The sequence below is a fragment of the Engraulis encrasicolus genome, chromosome 14 (assembly GCF_034702125.1).
Source record: "Engraulis encrasicolus isolate BLACKSEA-1 chromosome 14, IST_EnEncr_1.0, whole genome shotgun sequence".
Lineage (NCBI taxonomy): Eukaryota > Metazoa > Chordata > Actinopteri > Clupeiformes > Engraulidae > Engraulis > Engraulis encrasicolus.
Window position 1 is genome coordinate 21287663 of NC_085870.1, and position 20006 is coordinate 21307668.

Sequence of the window (20006 nt, forward strand, 5' to 3'; positions counted from 1 at the left end):
TTGTACACTTCAAATGAGGAATAAAACTGGGCAACACTGCAAGCATCAAAGAGCAACCATCGTTCTTGTTTGGTTTTTATTTTTTGAACACTGGTTTTAAGTTTGGGGTGGAGTTTGGGGTTTCCCTGTGATGGAGCAGTAGATGTAGGCGTAGACGTAGCCGCAAAGTAATTCAAGACTGATGCTTTAAGAAATTACTTTGAAGTTAGGATGGCTGTTATATTGACTATCTATGAAAATCATAGAAAATATAATTTACACAATAATAGTTTGGAACACAGTGTCGATGTTAATGAATATAACAGGAAGATGTGCCATTCAGTTGTATAGTGTGTGTGTGTGTGCGTGCATGCGTGCGTGTCTGTGTGTGTCTGAGCCCCAGACAGGTCTTTGCAGTTTCTTTGCCGACCCCTCCCTGTCTCTCTCCCACCTCGCTTCCTGTCCACCTCTCACACTGTCTTATCAAATAAAGTAGAAAAAGGCCCAAAATCTTTCAAAAACTATATTACATTATAATTAATCCATTAAAATGTACTATTTTACAACTCTGGCAGTGTTGACAGTTTATGGATAGGACATATAGCAGTGTCCAAACCAATTAACACATTTAAGAGAAATGAGTAAACTTACAGGAACTTCAGTGATTGTGAAGTATGCAGTAGAACTACGTAAAGGTTCAAAAAGGGGCCCTCACCATGACAATGACCTTGTGCATGCCTGAATTTATTGTCATAAGATATCTGACGGTGGTGACAAATATGTGGGACACATTTTGAGCAATAAGAATATAATGCTAATATTGTTTTAAACTCACTATTTGTAGTTCTGTAGAACTGCTTTAATTTGTTCTGCCATGTAGTGGTGATATTATTCATATCCATCAGTGTTTTTTTATTTTATTTTTAGTCAATTGAACTGATGATGTCTGTCCTCAGGACAACAGGTTTTACATGGTGTGGGCAGGGTTACAGCGATGAAAAATAATACATTTACACTTAAATCTTTCGAACTACTGTACATTTATGTAACAGACCCCTTGATCAATACCTGGATTTATTTTGTTTATGAAATTGTTATTGATCTTCAGACATAGCACTTTTATAGCTGGGACATGTTTTGCCAAAGTTTTAAGAATCAGTCAATCATAATTGTGTTTTAATTGCACTCTTTTTCTCAATTGTCTCATTAAAGGTGTTTTGATTGCTGCAGCCCTGCTGCGCCCGTGTTTGACTACTGCCCTGGGCCTTTCCCTCCACGTTACACAGAAATACTCTCCTCCATAAAGACCTCATGGCTTCTCTGATTTTCTGTACCTTTAGGGCATAAATGATGGGGTTAACTGTTGAGTTTGCCTGTGCCTATAGGATGCCCACATAGAAGACTTGATGAGGAACTGTCAACTGTGGACTGTACAGTGCGGTAACATTCATGAAGTGAAGAGGAAGCCAGGATACACCAAAGAGCACCAAGACTAAAAGTAGGGAATGGGCCAGTTGACACCAGTGTTGCCAGATGTGTCTGATCAAATCCCGCCCAAAAGGTTATCAAAAACCGCCAAAATGCGCTAAATTCCGCCCAAATTTAACAAATTACATTGGGCTCAGAACGGCTGAGAAAAATGCCAAATGGCCAATTTTTCCTGATTTTACCCGCAGACGCTCATCCAAAGTAGCCCAATTGGGCGATCTAGCAACACTGGTTGTCGCTCCTTCTGGTAGTAGTTTTGAGAATCACTGCCACTTGACCCACTTTCTCTCAGTTGCTGATGGATTTTCACAAATATGCACAAGTACAACACCACCATGAGCACCAGTGGAGGCAGCAGGCAGACGAAGAAGTTAAAGTTGACCATGTAGTTCATGGGGATCACTGCTAGAAATGTGCATGAGATGGTGGTGGAGTTGGATGCTTCCATATCAGCTAAAGTGTCCTGCCGATACCATCCGATCATGGGGATGAACCCCAGAACACCTGAAGAGGACCAGCAGTTTCCTACCATAATCCAGATGAGCTTCTGTGTTATGACGACACTGTACCTGAAAAAACATCAATTACTCTCATGACTTGTTCATTTTCATTCCTCATTTATGCACATCGAAGGGTTTGAAGTGTTTTAATGAACTTGTAATATTTATCTATTATTATGAACGAACAATGCTCTAAAACGTGCACGTGCAATGATGGGGCTGAGTTATTCCTACTAATAAGGGAAGAAACAGTTATTTAAAGCAGGAATCTTAATAGATTTGGGAGAACTACAGTATGGAAACTGACGCAACATTATTGTATTCACTGTCAACCACTATGTTATTTTGCTTTGCAGAATAAGAGTATTTTAAAAAGACACCTAGACTGAGCATTTGGGTAACACTTTATAACACATAGTTTAAAGTGCTCTTAAAGGTGCACAATGTAGGATTACATAGTTAGCACGATGTCTGTGCCATGCCTGTCTAAAAATCTACACCATCATGAAAAAAAGTTTGCTGTGAAAATGTTTTGCAACACTCCATGAATTCACTCAATACTCTCTGAAGATGTTCCCAAACTCATCACACCGAGCCGTCCCACTACCTGCCTACTGGACCCAGTGCCTACGAACCTCTTTCAAGACAAGACCTCTGCCCAAACAGTGGTCCCAGCGATCACATCCATCATGAACTCCTCACTGTCCTCCGGCACTATCCCCTCCGCCTTCAAACAGGAAAGGGTAACACCACTACTGAGGGAGCCTACACTGAACCCTGCTAAAAAAAAAGAAAACTACCGACCTGTCTCACTGCTTCCCTTTCTATCCAAGACACTGAAAAGGTAAGTTGCAAAGCAAGTTATTAACTTCCTAGACCAGAAAGGACTACTGAACCGAAAACAATCTGGTTTCAGAAGTGGACACTCAACTGAAACTGCCTTACTCTCAGTAACTGAAGCTCTAAGGACTGCAAGAACGGAAGGACGATCCTCGGTCCTCATCCTACTAGACCTGTCTGCAGCCTTTGGCACAGTCAACCACAAGATACTCCTGAGGATACTCACCACCATGGAAATCACTGATCACTGGTTCAACCCCTACCTATCTGGACGCACATTCAGTGTGTCATGGCAAGGGAAACTGTCTACGACTCACACCCTCTCCACAGGCGTACCCCAAGGATCAGTGCTGGGGCCCCTTCTGTTTACAATGTACACCTCCCTGGGACGTGTCATTCAAACACATGGGTTCTCCTACCATTGCTATGCTGATGACCCCCAGGACCAGTTCCAAACAAAAGGCAGTGGCTTGCTGACTCCCCTCCTACATGAACAGGTCTCTGATCAGATATGTGAAGTTAGCTGATGAGGCTGTTGTTACGAACAGCACTAACACGTGCGCTGCCCTGCACATTTGATGTTACGGCGATTCTATGGTGGAAGTTACTTTCATCACGTTAGCGCTTAGCTTACACAGGCTATTTAAGACCAGTTCCTTGGTCTTAGGGATGTTGAGAATCAGGTTGTTAGTATAGCACCAGCCCACCAGCTCCTCCACTTCCACGGTAGTCAGGCTCATTGTCATTTGTAATAAGTAGAGATGCACCGGATCCGGCCAGCTAATAGGGTTTTTCACAGGGTCCGGGTCCGAATCGGACCGGATCCTACATTTTTGAGGGTAAAGTGAACGTGCTTTGCATTGATCATCCACAATGTCAGTGAGTCAAAGCAGTGTTGAGTGGCATTTGCCTACTTACACCACATGTTTTCCCTCCTCTCCTGTTCTGTTTTTACATAGCCCAGGCTTGTCTTTCACAACCCCAATGGCTATGTGAAGTGAAAGCCCTTTGGAAGCGGCCGTTGCAGGCGGTGTGGCAGTAAGCCAATGAGTTTAAAAAATTATTTCAGCCAACGTAATAAAAAGGGCCCTTGTGTGCGAGTAGGCTATGTGTTTCAACCCTTTCGTAGGATCCGGTATCTGGTTCCAAATCTGGCAGGATCTTAAGCAGTGGATCCGGTATCCGGCAGGATCCTAAAAATCAGGATCTGGTGCATCTCTAGTAATAAGGCCAACCACAGATGTGTCATCTGCAAATTTAAAAAAGCAAAACTGAATTGGGATGAGACTGACAGAAATATGTGTAGAGGGAGTACAACAGAGGGGATAGAACGCAGCCTTGCGGTGCTCTGATGTTTAGAAGCATGTGCTTTGAAAGGAGTTCACCAAGCCTAACAACTTGCTTTCTATTACATAGAATCTGAACACATTCTTCTCATAAGGAATGTGTATGAATTTTATATATAATTTCCGTATGGGATATCAGAGTTCAAAAGACGACAAATTGTTGGTGCATATCTTGCTGGCGCAACTGTGACCAAGACACCAAGAAGGATGAGCACATTCAACAGGATTAACTGCGGACGAAGAGGAAGCTGTCTGAAAGGACTGTATAAAAAACACACATAAAACCACAGCTGCCCAAATCATGCACCTCAACTCTCCTGTTTCTCCGACAGGAGCTCCCCAGGGTCAACATACAGTACATAGCAGTGCTGTGATAGCCAAACCTGTCTAAATCCAGGTGTTTCAATTTCATAGTCTAACCCCTGTATATGTTTTGGGGTTTTCTATCTCTTTATTTTAGGACAGTCCAGTGAGAGAGTGTGACAGGAAATGAGTGGGAGAGAGAGAGGGGGGATGGACCAGTAAAGCAGTGTTTCCCAACCACTGTGCCGCGGCACACTAGTGTGCCGTGAGAGATCGTCAGGTGTGCCGTGGAAAATTCTTGTTTTCAAAAAAAGAAAAAGAAAAAAAAGAATTCATTATTATCAGCAAATAATGTCTATATGTCATTATGTAGTGTCTGTTGTTGACTGGCGTCCTAATCATGTAATAATTCCTTATCACTAGGTGGCAGCAGGTAGCCAATTGCCTTGTAGTAGGCCTAGCTGTCAAACAAGGCAAATGCCGTGCCGTGAGCTCGAGTCAATACAAAGAGAGTTGCATTTCATTTGGATTTAGGACTACCGGTACGTGGGATGCAACGGCACCGATTCCATTGTGCTTGGTATGTAAACGAAACACCCTTCACAAAACAAGAGTGCAGACTATTTCGTTGGCCTGCTTAAGCAAACAGAGAACCAAGCAACATTTATGAGGGAAAAAGGTAAACGAGAGAACCTTAAAGCTAGCTACCACGTAGCTGAACTTGTAGCTAAATCAAAAAAGTCACAAAGTGGCAGAGACGCTAATGTTACCTGCCTGCAAAGCCATTGTAAATGAGATGCTTGGACCTTAAGCGGTTAAAGAAATAGCCAAAGTCCCACTCTCAAATAACACAATTTCCAGACTTTGATGACATGTCTGCTGACATCGAAAGTGTGGTTTTGGAAAAGATCCGTATCCGTGAGAAATTTGCGTTGCAACTTGACGAGGCTGATATTAGTGGACATGCGCAACTCCTGGCCAATGTGCGTTTTGTGGATGGAGACGCAATTAGAGAAAGCGTTCTATTTTGCAAGGCATTGAACAGAGATTGATATTAAACATGCATATTCATAATGTGTGTATGTGGCAGCTATGTATGTCCAAGACAAATTTCCTTCGGGACTATTAAAAGAATCTTGAATCTTGAATGTAACAGTGAAATCTTTCCTAAATAACATTGCTACTGTCAGAATAAGCCTTATTTTCTACATTCCTGCAAATAGAATGCTTTTGGAATAACAATTTGTAAATAGTAAGCCTAGGCCTACTTTGAAGTTTATAGCTTCCTTAAGAAGGGACAAAGTGCACTTTTTATTTGAAAGAGGAAATTTAAAAGATGATTAAGAAAAATACATTTTTGTGTTTATTTGATTGCTATTCATGACACTTTTATAAGAATGACTATATTGTTAGGCGGCTACTATAATTTGTTTTCGTTATTTCATCATTTTTGGTTGGTGGTGTGCCGCAATATTTTTTGAAGGGAAAAAGTGTTCCCTGGCTCAAAAAAGGTTGGGAAACACAGACAAAGAAGGTGGATCTAACAGTAAGCAATAGCTAGTACAACGTCCCATAGCAACACTCTGCCCCATGACCCCATGATTTTCGTCCGCGGCCGCCATTCTGGAATGAATACCGGACAAATTACATTGGAATGCATTGGGAATGTATACAGGATTTCTACATAATACGATAAAACTATATCGATGTAACTATCGGAAATTCTTCAGTTATGAATGCTTATACCATCTCATGTGTTTTTTCAGCACTATCAGTGCAGAACCTATTTAGCTATAAGGCTAAAGTTGCCAAAGTAGCTAGCCATATTGTGCTAACTTTAACATTAGATCCGCAGTCTTTCCTATGGCCAAAGAACGTTGCTATGGCTACTGGTCATAACGAAGTGGAGTATGTGACTGTTCATTAGAGATGATATAAAACCCGGAGGATCCGGTTGGAGAGCCGGGTAAAGACCTCACCCGAACATACCGGATGGCTGTCGTGCATTGATCCGCCAAAGGCGGGTCAGACGGCATTTCATTAATATGTCAACAAAATGGCAGTTACAGCGCGATAAACTGTGAAACCGGAATATATCCTCTTTAGTTGACTACAACAGCCATTCTCTAATCTCCCTAGTATGCTGTTCAGTCACGAAAACTCACTGAGTAAAACTGAACCAACTCCCGCCTCGTCATTCATCGAGCCTGTTTGATCCGTCCAGCCTGTTGTGGCCAATTGAGTCGCGGATCCCCGCTCCCTATGTGTGTGCTTCTGACTCTGTTGAGCTCTAGCATACATTTCTAAATGTTAACAGTGCTCTGCCAACGCTTTAACATCTCACTCTGTAGGCTACTCTTAGGGAAATTATAGTCTACAGACGTGACTCTATCACTCACTGCGTTACAGCGTAGGCTACAGTCTTTAAAGCCACTGCTGTCACTCCCCTCGTCCGAGTCTCTCAGCAGCGGCGCCCTCGGCGACTCGGTGAGACGAATCCTGACTGAGTTGTTGGTAGCAGCGAATCCCCTACGGATCGGATCAACGCTTAAGTTTCGTTTTTGCCACGAGTGTGCGAGTCGCAAGGTAACTCGGCAGCGGAAGCGAGTGGTCATCTGCTGCTCGCCTCCTGACTATCCCTGCTCAACTAGACTTCTGCTCCCAAATATTTGACTTTTAGTCTTCTTAAATACAAACACACACATTATTTATTGCAAAATCAGGAACATGCGTTTCACTGCTGCCAAAGGCTGTTCGAGTTGTGGTCGCATGTTCAGTGAGGAGAGGTGGGTCGGATCGCAGCATGAGTTTAACTGTGACATTCATAAAGTGAGTTTTGTTGATCAAACTGTCTTACTCTTTGATTTATCAACATGAATTGATAAATGGAACAACAAAGGCATAGCTATTTAACGGCAGAAACGTTTTAAAAAATATATTATTATTATTTATTTTTATTTAGGCCTTTTAAATAAGTGATCCGTGTGATCCGAGTGATCCGTCTAATCCGGATACTCTCCTTGGAATGATCCAATCAACCCGGACGCCTCAAAGATTCAAGTTAAGCAGCTCTACCTGTTCATTCCAGAATGGCGGATTTGACTCAAAACTGACTCAAAATGCCCCCTATTGACTGTTTCCCATAAAAGACCTGAGTTTCGCTACTTGTCGGAGATGTATATTCTTTTGGTCAGAATCGAACCTAGGTTGACGTAATGGTGTAGTGTCTTAGCCCATTGAGCCACCTGACCGCACCCCAATATCAGCACTTCCAGGCAGGAAAGATAATAGGGTAGACTGAGTACAGTTGGGTACACTTTTATTTTTGTCCCCTTCCACGCAGAAATTACACTATTAAAAGGTCCTAAAAAGAAAGTTGTTTTGGACAGAACATATTTTCAGGATGTTGCCAAATATATAATCAAGGTATTATATCTCTGGGATGTTTCATGTTTATGTAATTAATCAAACAAAAAAGGTGCACTTTTATCCAAACTGTACCCTTGCTAAAAAACAGTGGGGTACAGTTGAGACATAGTAGAGTACAGTTGAGACACCATTCTAATCAATGGGAGGTAATAGCCATGGGAGCTAAGGGCGGAATTCTCCCACCCGCTTAAGTCAAAAAAAGTGCGCAACAGCGCCTCTGAGCTTACTCAAGCCCGTGAGTAAACGAGGCTTACGCGCGATTTCATCACTTGCGCACTTTGGGTGGGGCCAGGCCAAAATCAGGGAGTTCCCTATGTTAATCAATCCTAAGCGGATTCTCCCGTCCACTTAAGCGTGTTTGCCTTTACGCGCATCAAAGGGCTGTAGTAAGGTCAAGCGCCACTATGAGGCAAAATGTAATATTGCATTTGATGCTCGCTTGGCTCGCATTTTGAACATGTTACACGGTATTGCTTTGTTGATGTTCCTTACCGTCAGCGTGAGTCCAAATCGAAATTCATTCACAGTTCCACATAAACATCCTACATTAGAATGATTGTGACAAAATATGACCAGCTGCCCAGAGCATGTTCTCATATCGGTGAATTAATTCGTCAGTATGAGGATCATCATGTTGTCTCCAGGAACGGTAACCAAAACCAAAAACACATTGTTGCAGGTTGCACCATGCACAAGTAGGCTAAATTGACAAGGCACTTCAGACTAAAGACCGCTGTTCCAGTCATCCTCACAGCCACCCAAAGTATGCCTATTCAAAAACAACCTTCACCATTTTTACAATGTTGTAGCCACGACGTTAAGTAAAGGGTTTTTATTTCAACTCCTCCACTTTTGTGATTTATTGGAACTCGTGCATAGCATATGTGCATGTAACCTATTAAACTTTCTGAACTGATGCCCGACATACAAAACCACCACATAGGCCTACTGAGGTAGGCTACAGGTTGTCCTATCTGTTTTTGCAAGGCAGAAAACATTTCCTGAATGTCATTACAGCTAAACGTAAAAAGGTAGGGCTTGGCATTGCATGCCCATGTCCAATTAATTCCCATGTCTGCGACAGAATATAAAGTCTCCATTTTTTCATGACGATCGATTTCCTTGTTCATTCTTCAGCATGCATGTAGCCTAAGTGTAATATGCTGACGGACAGCTGAGATTTAATGTCACGTTGCTGTACAGAGAAGCGGAGAAACACTTTTAAAAGTCAGCAAATAGGCCTACTATGTGTTTGTTTAACTGTGGGAATGATCAGCATTTTAAATCATTTTTTGATTTCCGGAATTGTCCAGGCAATATGCCAAACTCCATTTTTAACAAAACGTTCAATCATGTTTATTATTTCAATCAACCTGTCAACCTGTTGCGCACCAAAATTCTCAGCTGAGTTCCCGCCAAAGGGACACATAGCGTTTCCATCTCAATATCTCACCTCCAATAATTGCCTTCTGCTTGTGAAAAGGAGCGGAGGTTAGATTTTGAAACGCTTTTGCGAGAGGACTTTTGGCACGTGGTTTTAAATTCAAAGTTAAAGTTCAGTGTTGGATCTCAATGGACTGCCGAGGTTTTCACATGGTTGATCTGAAAATCCATGCTCCATAGTTTCTTTGTATGAATGAACTTGGCGGAGACTCATCCCCCCATTTAGCATATATCACGCCTATGTTGGGCTACGCGCTGTTTTTCTGAGTTAAGCGCGAGGGGTGTGGCGACGTTCCAGAGGGGAGAATACGCGCAAGATAAGACCGCGTAAAATATGCACGCGTAAAACCGACTTAAGTGGAGACGGGAGAATTCCGCCCTAATAGCATGGCTGATAGCAAAATACTGTACTCAACTGTACCCGTTAGCATCTTTACATTGGTTTTACATAGTGAAATTAGCATTACAGGCTAGCGTCTAAACTGTCCCCTTCTGGCCAGATCACACATTGATAAAGATTTTAAAATGGTTTTAACTGTTATGATGTCAGGAAATATGTCTGCTTTTAGAGAACATATCATGGCTTGCAATCATGTAACTTATATCAAGAGGATAACTACTGGTCATTAGATATTCATTGTTGAAGGACCCTGGTGAAGTAAATCTGACCTGTCGAAAACAGCATTTTCCCAATATCTTTGGATCTGTGTTCTGGGCTGGTTTCAAATTTTCCAAGATCTAAGAGGATATCGATGCCCATGTCCACAGCAAAAATTAGATCAGAGTTGCGTTGTTACCCAGAGATATTTGGTTTGTCTCAACTGTACCCTGTACTCAACTGTACTCGGTCTACCCTACGTCAGATCTCACCAATGGCAGTGATCTCACATCTTGTGGTGATTTATGTACCCATTCATCATAGACTCATTCTTTTGAAATTCCAGTTTCCCAGAACAAGTCATATATTTGTATGTTAGCTTACATGTTGGTTAAGATTTCAACCACATTTGGGCCCCTTGAACTTCCTGTTTTTAGTTCCACTAATTTCGAGGACAATACGTGTCAACACAATGTCTGTCCATCCAAACCAAATGTCTGTTCCTCTATCTCTGATACAGTTATGAACAGAATCATGCAGGGGTGGGCAATTATTTTTGCTCAATGGTGAGGGTGGGTCTAGAATATTTACAGAAGGGCCAGATGTTGCAGAGACTTGCCTGTCTATATAATAAGAAATAATAGACGATGACATACATTGTTGACTACGGTATTTCTTTCCCTCACATTGTAATGAAATGTATTTAGATGAATACAGTATGGACTTGGTTAATCTTAAGGCCAGTGAGGTAACAGCCTGATTATCATCAACTTTCAAATCTTGTACAGAGATTCTGGTCTAACCAAGAAGCTAACGAATAACGTTTCCAAACGTCCTGGTCAACCCGCTTCCCCCGGTTTGCTACTGCTCGAGGCCAGAAAACCGGTGGAAAAAACCTTGCTGATGGCGGCACATCTGGTGTGAAAAGGCCCTTTGGAGTTTCTTCAGTTTGCCTGAACTCCTGGAGGTCCTCAGAGGAACCTCTCAGAAAACCTTGGGGGTTCTTCCAAGCTCTCAAAACACACACACACACACACACACACACACACACACACACACACACACACACACACACACACACACACACACACACACACACACACACACACACACACACACTAAGATGCCATTCTAAGATAGCCTTGGCAACCGCTTACGGTTCAGTTTAGTGTAGTGTATTGGTTTATTTGTCAGGGGCCTTGTACAGGTCAGTTTCAGTACCAGAGATACATAGCTAAACAGCTAATTTGCATCTGTGGTCCTTGGGCAGGAAGCTATATCAAAAATTAAAATGGATAATACACACCCTACAGTAGGCCTATTTAACTATCTGCTGTCACATCTCATTCTGTGTGAATATTTGCAAACATAATATTCACACTGTACATGATGCGACAGCATGCACCCATCTATAAATGGCTGCCAAGGTCATCTTAGAAAAGGGTGTAAAGGAAATTCACTGACAAACAAATATACTGCGACCTCCCACTAGAATTTCCAGGGTATGACTTTTAAAGATCACTCATCTCTATTTTAACTACATGTGGATTTTTTTCAAAAAGTGTTTTAAATGTTTTTGTGTTGGGTTAGTCAGATAAGGAAACTGAGAAGAATGTGTCTAATATTAGAAGCCCACATAGATTTTCCTGTTGGAATACATGTAAATGTTGCAAATGTTTAACTACTAATATGGCTTTGCTGTTAACTGTTAACAGATGTGTCCATGCTGTCACATCATCCACAGTGTGAATATTTGCACATGAGCAGTTAATATTGTAAATGTTGAAAATGCTTAACTGCTCCTCCTGGACTGCCCATGTGTTATAATACATCTTAAAAATTGTTACATCTTAAAAAATGTAGTTAAGCCTTAAGATAAATATTTGAATGATAAAAATCATTATTAACTTTAAAGAAGCAGCCGGGATTCAAAGAGGTGACCATGTTTGACATTTTTCCTGCATGGTGTTCAATCGATACAACTCAAAATTGTGTTACGCAGTATGTTTGAAAATCTCTCTCTCACACAAACACACACAAACACACAGACAAACACATTATACAACTGAATGGTAATTTTTTCTGCTATATTCATTGCCATCCACACTGTGTTCCAAACTGTTATGCAAATTGTATTTTCTATGATTTTCATAGATAGTCAATATAACAGTCATCCTAACTTCAAAGTAGGCATCAGTCTTGAAATACTCTATGTCTACATCTATGCCTGCGTCTATGGTTCCATCACAGGAAAACCACAAACTCCACCCCTGTCTTAAAACCGGAGTTCAAAAAATAAAAAAAGCAAACAAGAATGAGGTTTCCTCTTTGATGCTTGCAGTGTTGCCCAGTTTTATTCCTCATTTGAAGTGTACAACAACAACTGTTCATCCCCAATTCTGTGGAATCGTCCATATATAGCATAGGATGGCCTATGACACAGGAGAGGTCATCTACGCCAGCCTGGGGGTCCTGATCGCCGTGCCGTGTTGCCTGGGCAACCTGCTGGTCATCTGGGCTGTGTGGACGTGTGGCGTCCTGAAGCAGCAGCCCATCTTCTGCTTCATCGTCTCGCTGGCCGTGGCCGACTTCCTGGTGGGGGCCGTGTCCGTGCCGCTGCGGGTGCTGGCCGACAGCCGAGTCCAGATGCCCTTCTACGGGTGCCTGAGCTTCTGCTGCTGGGTGCTGTACCTGCCCCTGGTGTCTGTCTTCTCACAACTCTCACTGGCCTGCGATCGCTTCCTCAGAGTCATCATACCCCTCAGGTAAGGCTTGCACATCTAATGAATTGTCCAATACTACAACAATGTTTTTGTAATCCTCACATATTGAATGAATGAATGAGTGAATGAATGAATGAATGAATGAATGAATGAATGAATGAATGAATGAATGAATGAATGAATGAATCCAATGACTGGGTACATGATTTGATGCAACTGCAGTCCTTACTATATTGCAATAGTTCTTGTGCAGGTCTAAGCAGATTTTGTTACAAGTAACTAGGACGACAAGATAAGATATGAAATGAAAATATATAACATATGAAAATGAGGGGGAAAAAACATAGTATATACCCACACACAAAATGCCATTTTTTTTCCAAAATGTAAATAAAACGTAATAATTGAGAACATGCACATATTTTCAATCCAGCTCACCTCCCTTATAGATTGTATGTGTAGAGATTTCTTCCTGTGTATGTGGCCGCAATGCATGTTATTAATGTGTAGCCGATATAAAAGACAGTCATCTTTCCATTTTCCTAATGAAGTATCATTAAGGCACCTTAATCATGAAGGCACCTTCAACATTAAGCCACCTTTAATTTTGCTTCTTTTAGCAGTTTTAGTTACAGTGAGGGAAATAGAAATACAATACGGATTATTACATATGCAAACCAGTCAGACTACTGTTGTCAAAGGGCTATTGAGAAATGTACTACATAACACGTGTTTACAAAGTATCAGAGAAAAACAGACGAAGAGAGGTGCAATGCTACAGGTATAACTTACTGTCTGAGTGCTACCTTTTCTAGGTCAATCTGTAAGTCAGTCAGTATGTGGTCACAATTTAGGTCATAGAGGTCAACATACTTATACTGGAAACAACTATTATGTGACATCTGTCAGTTGAAAACCAAAAGGACGACAAGAATCATGACATTGTTGATCAGATCAAGGCTCATACAAGGGAACTGAGTGTAAACTTGCAACTGTAATTTTTCCGTTAAAGCATTGGGACTTAAGCCGTGCTGGTGTCCCACTTACTCTATCGGCATAAAAGCTTAGCTCACCATTTGTTCCATATCACCCTCATTTCCAGAGATGTCAAAAGTAAAGTAAAAGTCAAAAAAAAGAAAACACAATTTCCTTCCAACACAACTTATCTGGGTAACCGGTAGACCCATGTAGCCTACTTGTCTTACGATCAGCTAACTCTGCACTGTTTGGATCAAGTCTGTGGTTGGTCCTTGTTAGATTGTCAGTGTTTTTCAGTAACAACAAGGTCTATCTATCTCATTAGGTACAATGGAGTAAATGGTGTAACAGCTATGTGCTAGTGTTGTAATTACACCACAAAAGTACTTTAACTTTTACTTTTGACACCTCTGCTCATTTCTATTTAGACAGGAATCTGTCTACTGGGTACAAGCCGCTATTGCTTCAGGTAAAGATATTGAGAAACTCTACAGTGTCAAAACTCTCACAAGCATAAACACAATTCGGCAACCCTGCTTAAATAACCATTATGGAGTCATTTAATCAGTAAAACATTTAATCAGTTTAATCAGTGTATGTGTTACTGTGTTGGGAGCAACATGTTACAAGGAAACATCAGAAAGCATTTACAAACCACGTGTCACTCATTCAGATTCTTATTTTTAATATAGAGCTTCCAGTCTTCTCAGAAATGTAAACAAAACACAGGCAGACTAAAGCATTGCAAGCCTGACCTACACTGTGTTTATCTATTTTGGCTTCAAACCGCATGAGAAAGTGACTTTTACCACAATGTGTGTGTTGTGTGCATGTTCCTGGTAGGTACAAGACCATTGTTACTACCCAGCGGTGTTGGTGGGTGGTGGCTGCGTGCTGGCTGGTGGCAGCAGTGGTCAGCTTCACTCCTCTCATGGGCTGGAACAACCGCGGCAATACGCCGTCTGGAAACTGGTCAGACTGCCAGTTCCTGGACGTCATGTCCATGTCCTACCTGGTCCACTTCTACTTCTACACCTGCTTTGTGGTCCCCATGCTGATCATGACGGCGCTGTACTGCGGCATCTTCACTCTCATCCGCCGTCAGCTGAGGAGGCCCAGCATCGGCGTCTCGCATCTCGACTACCGGAAAGAGCGCAACCTCATCCGGTCTCTCGTTCTGGTGCTGGTGCTTTTTGCCGGCTCCTGGCTCCCCATACACATTATCGACATGGTGAATTATTACGTGGGGGTGTACACGGTCCCACTGGGGGCTGTCTATGCTGGCATCCTCCTCTTCCAGGCCAGCTCGGCCATCAACCCGGTCATTTACGCCCTTAAGATCCAGCAAATACGTAGGGCCTGTAGGTCAATCCTAAGGAGGGTCTTTTGTTGCAAGAAAGAGAATGCAGAATCTGGAGACAGTCACACACCAGCAAACAACAATGACAGCAGCAGCAACACCAGGAGAGCTAGATGCGATATCGAGGTCAAAACTGATGAAACGTCAGAAAACTGGTAATTGACATCTGCACTATTATGGTAAACATCTAGTAACACCTGGTAAACTCACGATCACCATCTTTCATATTGTGGGTGGGTGGCACCATGTCAGCAATGAGAAAATATGGACTTACATTCAATTAAACTTTAAAGGGATACGCCACCCCCAAGTCCCGCAGTCCCAAGAGTTAAATACTGTAAGGGTGTTTTCACACTTAATCCCATTCAGCCTTTCAAGCAAACTCAGACCTGTGACTCAGCATTTCTGCATATATGTCAACGCTCCAAAGTGTACCCAGACCCCTCGGAAGTGAACCGTACTGAGACCTTTATTGATGTGGTCTCAGTACGGTTCACTCCTGAGTTCTGACAAGTGTAATGGGATAATCGCTTCAGGAGACCTCTAGAGGACCGGATGTGATCTAAAAAAGGACTGACACATCATAAAAGCCTGGACCAGAAAGAGCAGCCGGTTCTTTTTGTCATACACTCACAATATAAACAGAAACAGTAACAGAAACAGTAATTTTGCTGTCGGTTCACTTTTTGGTCCATTTAAAGAGAACTGAGATTTTGGCCAAAGTAAAGGATTTAACTTGATTACTTTCTGTGTCCTGTAATGATGGTACAAATCAATCAATTTGGAGGTCTGGACTTGGTCATTTCAGTTTGGGGACTATTTTCAGTTGCCTACAAACACAGCTGAAGCACACACAGACTGAGATGTATAAAGAGCTGGAATGGAGGAGAGGAGCAAAAGTACAAGTACTATATAAAGAAACTGACTTTAGAAGTAGAAGTGCTCTTCTGATACCATATTCAAGGGGAAGTACTAAATTATTCAAAATGTTTTGTACCACAGTGGGCTTACATACACTGTCCAATCTTGCCCTCCAACCCGTGCCTGCAGTTCACCTAGGGAGCGCTGTCGAGACAGCAGAGCCCATAAGGCTGGCACTAATACACGTAACTGACAATTGTGCTCGCTGTCGGCTGAAACTTGACAATATTACTGTAAGTTCTGAGAAACCAATGTGGATTTAAATGAAATGTACAATAACCTGGGAGTTATGTCCTTCTGATTTCTTACAGCTTTGGCATTTATGAGTCAGGCTCCGCTAGCATCTTGCTAACAAAATTGCTTTACGGCCGTCGTGGTCACAGCAATGCAGCCGGCCGACCAATCCAAACGCAGTGTGTGAAGTCACTCGTGACGTCATATTGACAATAAAGACGTATTTTACAAAGATCCAGCGAGTTTAAACATTCAAACTAAGTGCTGTTTGAAAGGATAATTTATCCTGCCTTTGGGAAAAATAAAATGAAATGATGATACCAATTCTCTCCCAAAGCAATGGCACCATCTGTGCTTGAGCTCCATGGGACCCTATTCATTCTAACAGCCTCTGCGCTCCTTGGCGCTCCTCTGCGCTGTCTGGATGGCGCCACTTAGTGAACAGTACCACCCGGAAAAAGTTGCGAGATTCCTCTCTCGTACTACCCGTAGACCCTCTCTGCTTGTACCTAAGTATTGTAAGTGGACGTATTTTAAGAATACTCTTCAAGTAGTGGAAGCAAAGGTACAAGTACAAATCATCATCTTTACTACATGCTGCCCCCACATGGTTAGAGGAGGAAGAGGAAATCATCACAGAATTATTTTTTTGTGCATTACTGTATTTATTTACTGTGTGCGTGAAGGACAATGACATGAAGGATAATGAGATTTAACAGCTACCAACAATATATTGGACAAGATTGACAAACAATGCTGCATCTGCGTGACCTAGTCATTGGTCACTGTCTGGGAGCTGAGTGGTATGACAATGACAATGATGCCTGACTACCGTGGAAGTGGAGGAGCTGGTGGGCTGGTGTTTTAGTAACAACCTGATTCTCAACATCCCTAAGACCAAGGAACTGGTTGTTGATTTCAGGAAAACTTCTAGCCCCCTCTCCACTCACTTCCATTTCCATGGGACCACCATTCATGAATACCTATCATGGGACCTTCCTTAAGCACTGCCTTCAGGTTAACTCACTCGGGCTTTACATTTAATAAATTACTTTCTTCAGTACATAAAATGTTTTATACATGTATGTGATATTTCTGTAATAATATGTGCCAAAGTAAACAAAGTGTATTGCATAGCATTGCAGAGATCTCAGAATGAATATGCCAACTGACTAGCCCCTGGTTGTCCAGTCTTGCTTATTGTTCTAAACTTTGTGATGATGTGGATTTCCCCAAAAATCATATTTACTACATGCTGCCCCCACATGGTTAGATGAGGAGGAGGAAATCATCACAATATTTTTTTTTGTTCATTACTGTATTTCCTACTGTGTGCGTGAAGGACAATGAAATGAAGGATAATGAGATTTAACAGCTGCCAACAATATATTGGACAAGATTGACAAACAATGCTGCATCTGCTTGACCTAGTCATTGGTCACTGTCTGGGAGCTGAGTGGTAGATCTCCTCAGTGGAGAACATGACAACAGCAGCCAGCATGTAAAGGCCTAATGTGTAAGACTTCCCTTTGGGATACCTATCCTGATCTGTGCCACTTCACTTAGAATACAACAGTTAATATTCTGAACTGATTCATGAATTATATCAATTAATTACGCATAGAATAAAAAAAACCTGTCACTCCCACGAATATAATACAAACACAAATGCATCATCACATGGTACAGACACTTTTATCTATCAGGTTTATTGATCACTCATTGTTCACATTGAATCATGATATTTAGTGTGAGAAGCAAGACGATTAAAAAAAACTTGACCTGAAAACATTTCCACTGCCCTGCGTGTCAGACCAGACTGACTGAACCACAAAGATGAACTAGAAATACACTCAGAGAGTGCAGACCTTCACCAAGGAAGCTGTTTGATTTTTTTAAAAAATGACTAAGTTACACCCTATTTGTATTTTAAGCCTTTTTGTGGAGTTACAAACCACCAAAATCACTTGTTCCTTTGGTCATTTCCACAATTCCACAAAGTTTCACCCAAATCCATTCACAAGTTTTTGAGTTATCCTTCTGACAAACAAACAAACAGACAGACAGACAGACAGACAGACAGAAAACAACCTCCTTGGTAGAGGTAATGAATGAATGTCTTTATTGTCAGTGTAGAGGTACAACAAAAATAGTAAAGTGCAGATGCTCCCGGTGCTTACATAAAACAGTAAAGAGAATCTAAAACACGTCACGTATTGAATGTTCACAGTGCTGTTATCTGTGCAAGATTTAGTGTGCTGATGGCTTTTGGATAAAAACTGTCATTTGGCCTCTTTGTTCTTGTGTACAGAGCCCTGTAATGTCTGCCTGATGGCAGCAGCACAAACACACAAGTTTATGCCCAGGGTGGCAGGGGTCTCTAATGATGGATTTTGCTTTCTGGAGGCAGCGACAGGCTCTAAAGAGGGCAGGGGACAGCTAAAGACAGCAAAGGTTATTAATAGACCATGTTGCGCATATAGGTCTGTCTTCTGTGAATCTACACCGCACACTCTGATTCCTGTAAATATGCCACAACAGACACAGAAGTGAAACACTTGTACAAATGATTTGTGTTTTTTTGCAGTTGTGTTTTAATGGACAACACAAAATATTATACTCCTCTGCTGCATACTGTTGTCTTCATGTGTCTCCTAAGAAGTCATTAGCATAATTAATCATTAACCCCTTAATGCGCGCCGTACCTCCAGTGGCACGCTGTAATAGCCATTGAAATGTAACTACCATATCACTACAATACTATGACACAATACAGGCCCTTTAGTAATGCACCACGACTTGGTCATTACCATACTGGTAACAACAAATGTACAAAGCTGAGTCTTAAGGGGTTAAATATAGAGAAAATTAAACAACAGTTAGACTGCATTCTTGCAGAAAATGCTAATCTTAATTTAGCTGAGAACACTGTGTAACCTAAACTGTTTAGCATATTTATCGAAAATGGCATATTCGATAGCATGCACACTAACCTACCTTGTCAAAGGGAAAGTGGAATCACATACCGGTATAATAATAATAATAATAATAATAATAATAATAATAATAATAATAATAATAATTAATAATAACGACTGCATTTCTGCAGAGAAAATGCTATTAGTATGCTTGCGGCTAATGCACGCACACACACACCACGCATACGCACACACCCACACAAGAGAGAGAGAGAGAGAGAGAGAGAGAGAGAGAGAGAGAGAGAGAGAGAGAGAGAGAGAGAGAGAGAGAGAGAGAGAGCTCCCTGTGCGTGTACTGAAGCTCAAGGGGATGTTACAGGTACTGTGCTCCAAGGCGTTTTAGCCATGGATGGCAGGGTTGTTATCAAGGTTAGTGTGGGATTCGAACCCACAACCCTCTGACAGACTACATAACTGCATACCCATTAGGCCACTGAACTGTATACAGTGCCTACAGCAGCATAATGTTGTACAAGGAGAAACAAAAATCTCTTGTTGAAAAGCATAGAACTAATAGCCTATTGTATTATTTGGTTGAAATGCAAAGGGACATAAAGACATGTAAAGTGATGTCTGTGACACTATAAGGCTGTAAAAAGCAAGCTTTCCTTGATATGCATATGGACCATTCTGGACTCGAACCTTGCTCCCCATGGACATGCAAGCCCATACTATAATTATTACCATACTGTAAGTATGGTGTATTAACAAATATAACAGTCAAAGGGAAGAAGGATATGTGCAGTTATACCTTATTTGGTAAAACATCCATTGATCTGAGGCTAGGCATGGTCATTGTATTAGGTCCACCCCTATCCTTTCTTTATATTTGTCTGGTGACATTTATTTGCAGTAGGTGCAGGGGAAATGGTTCCTCTATGACAGG

General features: G+C 41.7%; 1 protein-coding gene and 1 pseudogene across 1 annotated transcript; one reads left to right on the plus strand and one right to left on the minus strand.

Annotated features, from left to right (window-relative positions):
* Window positions 1–1142: 1142 nt before the first annotated feature.
* LOC134463003 (adenosine receptor A1-like) lies at window positions 1143–3547 on the minus strand (annotated as a pseudogene).
* Window positions 3548–12303: 8756 nt separating this feature from the next.
* LOC134463167 (adenosine receptor A1-like) lies at window positions 12304–15741 on the plus strand. Its single transcript, XM_063216398.1, has 2 exons — window positions 12304–12691; window positions 14471–15741. Exons 1-2 carry the CDS (start codon window positions 12354–12356, stop codon window positions 15144–15146), a joined length of 1014 nt encoding a protein of 337 aa, XP_063072468.1. The 5' UTR covers window positions 12304–12353; the 3' UTR covers window positions 15147–15741.
* The last annotated feature ends 4265 nt before the right edge of the window (window positions 15742–20006 follow it).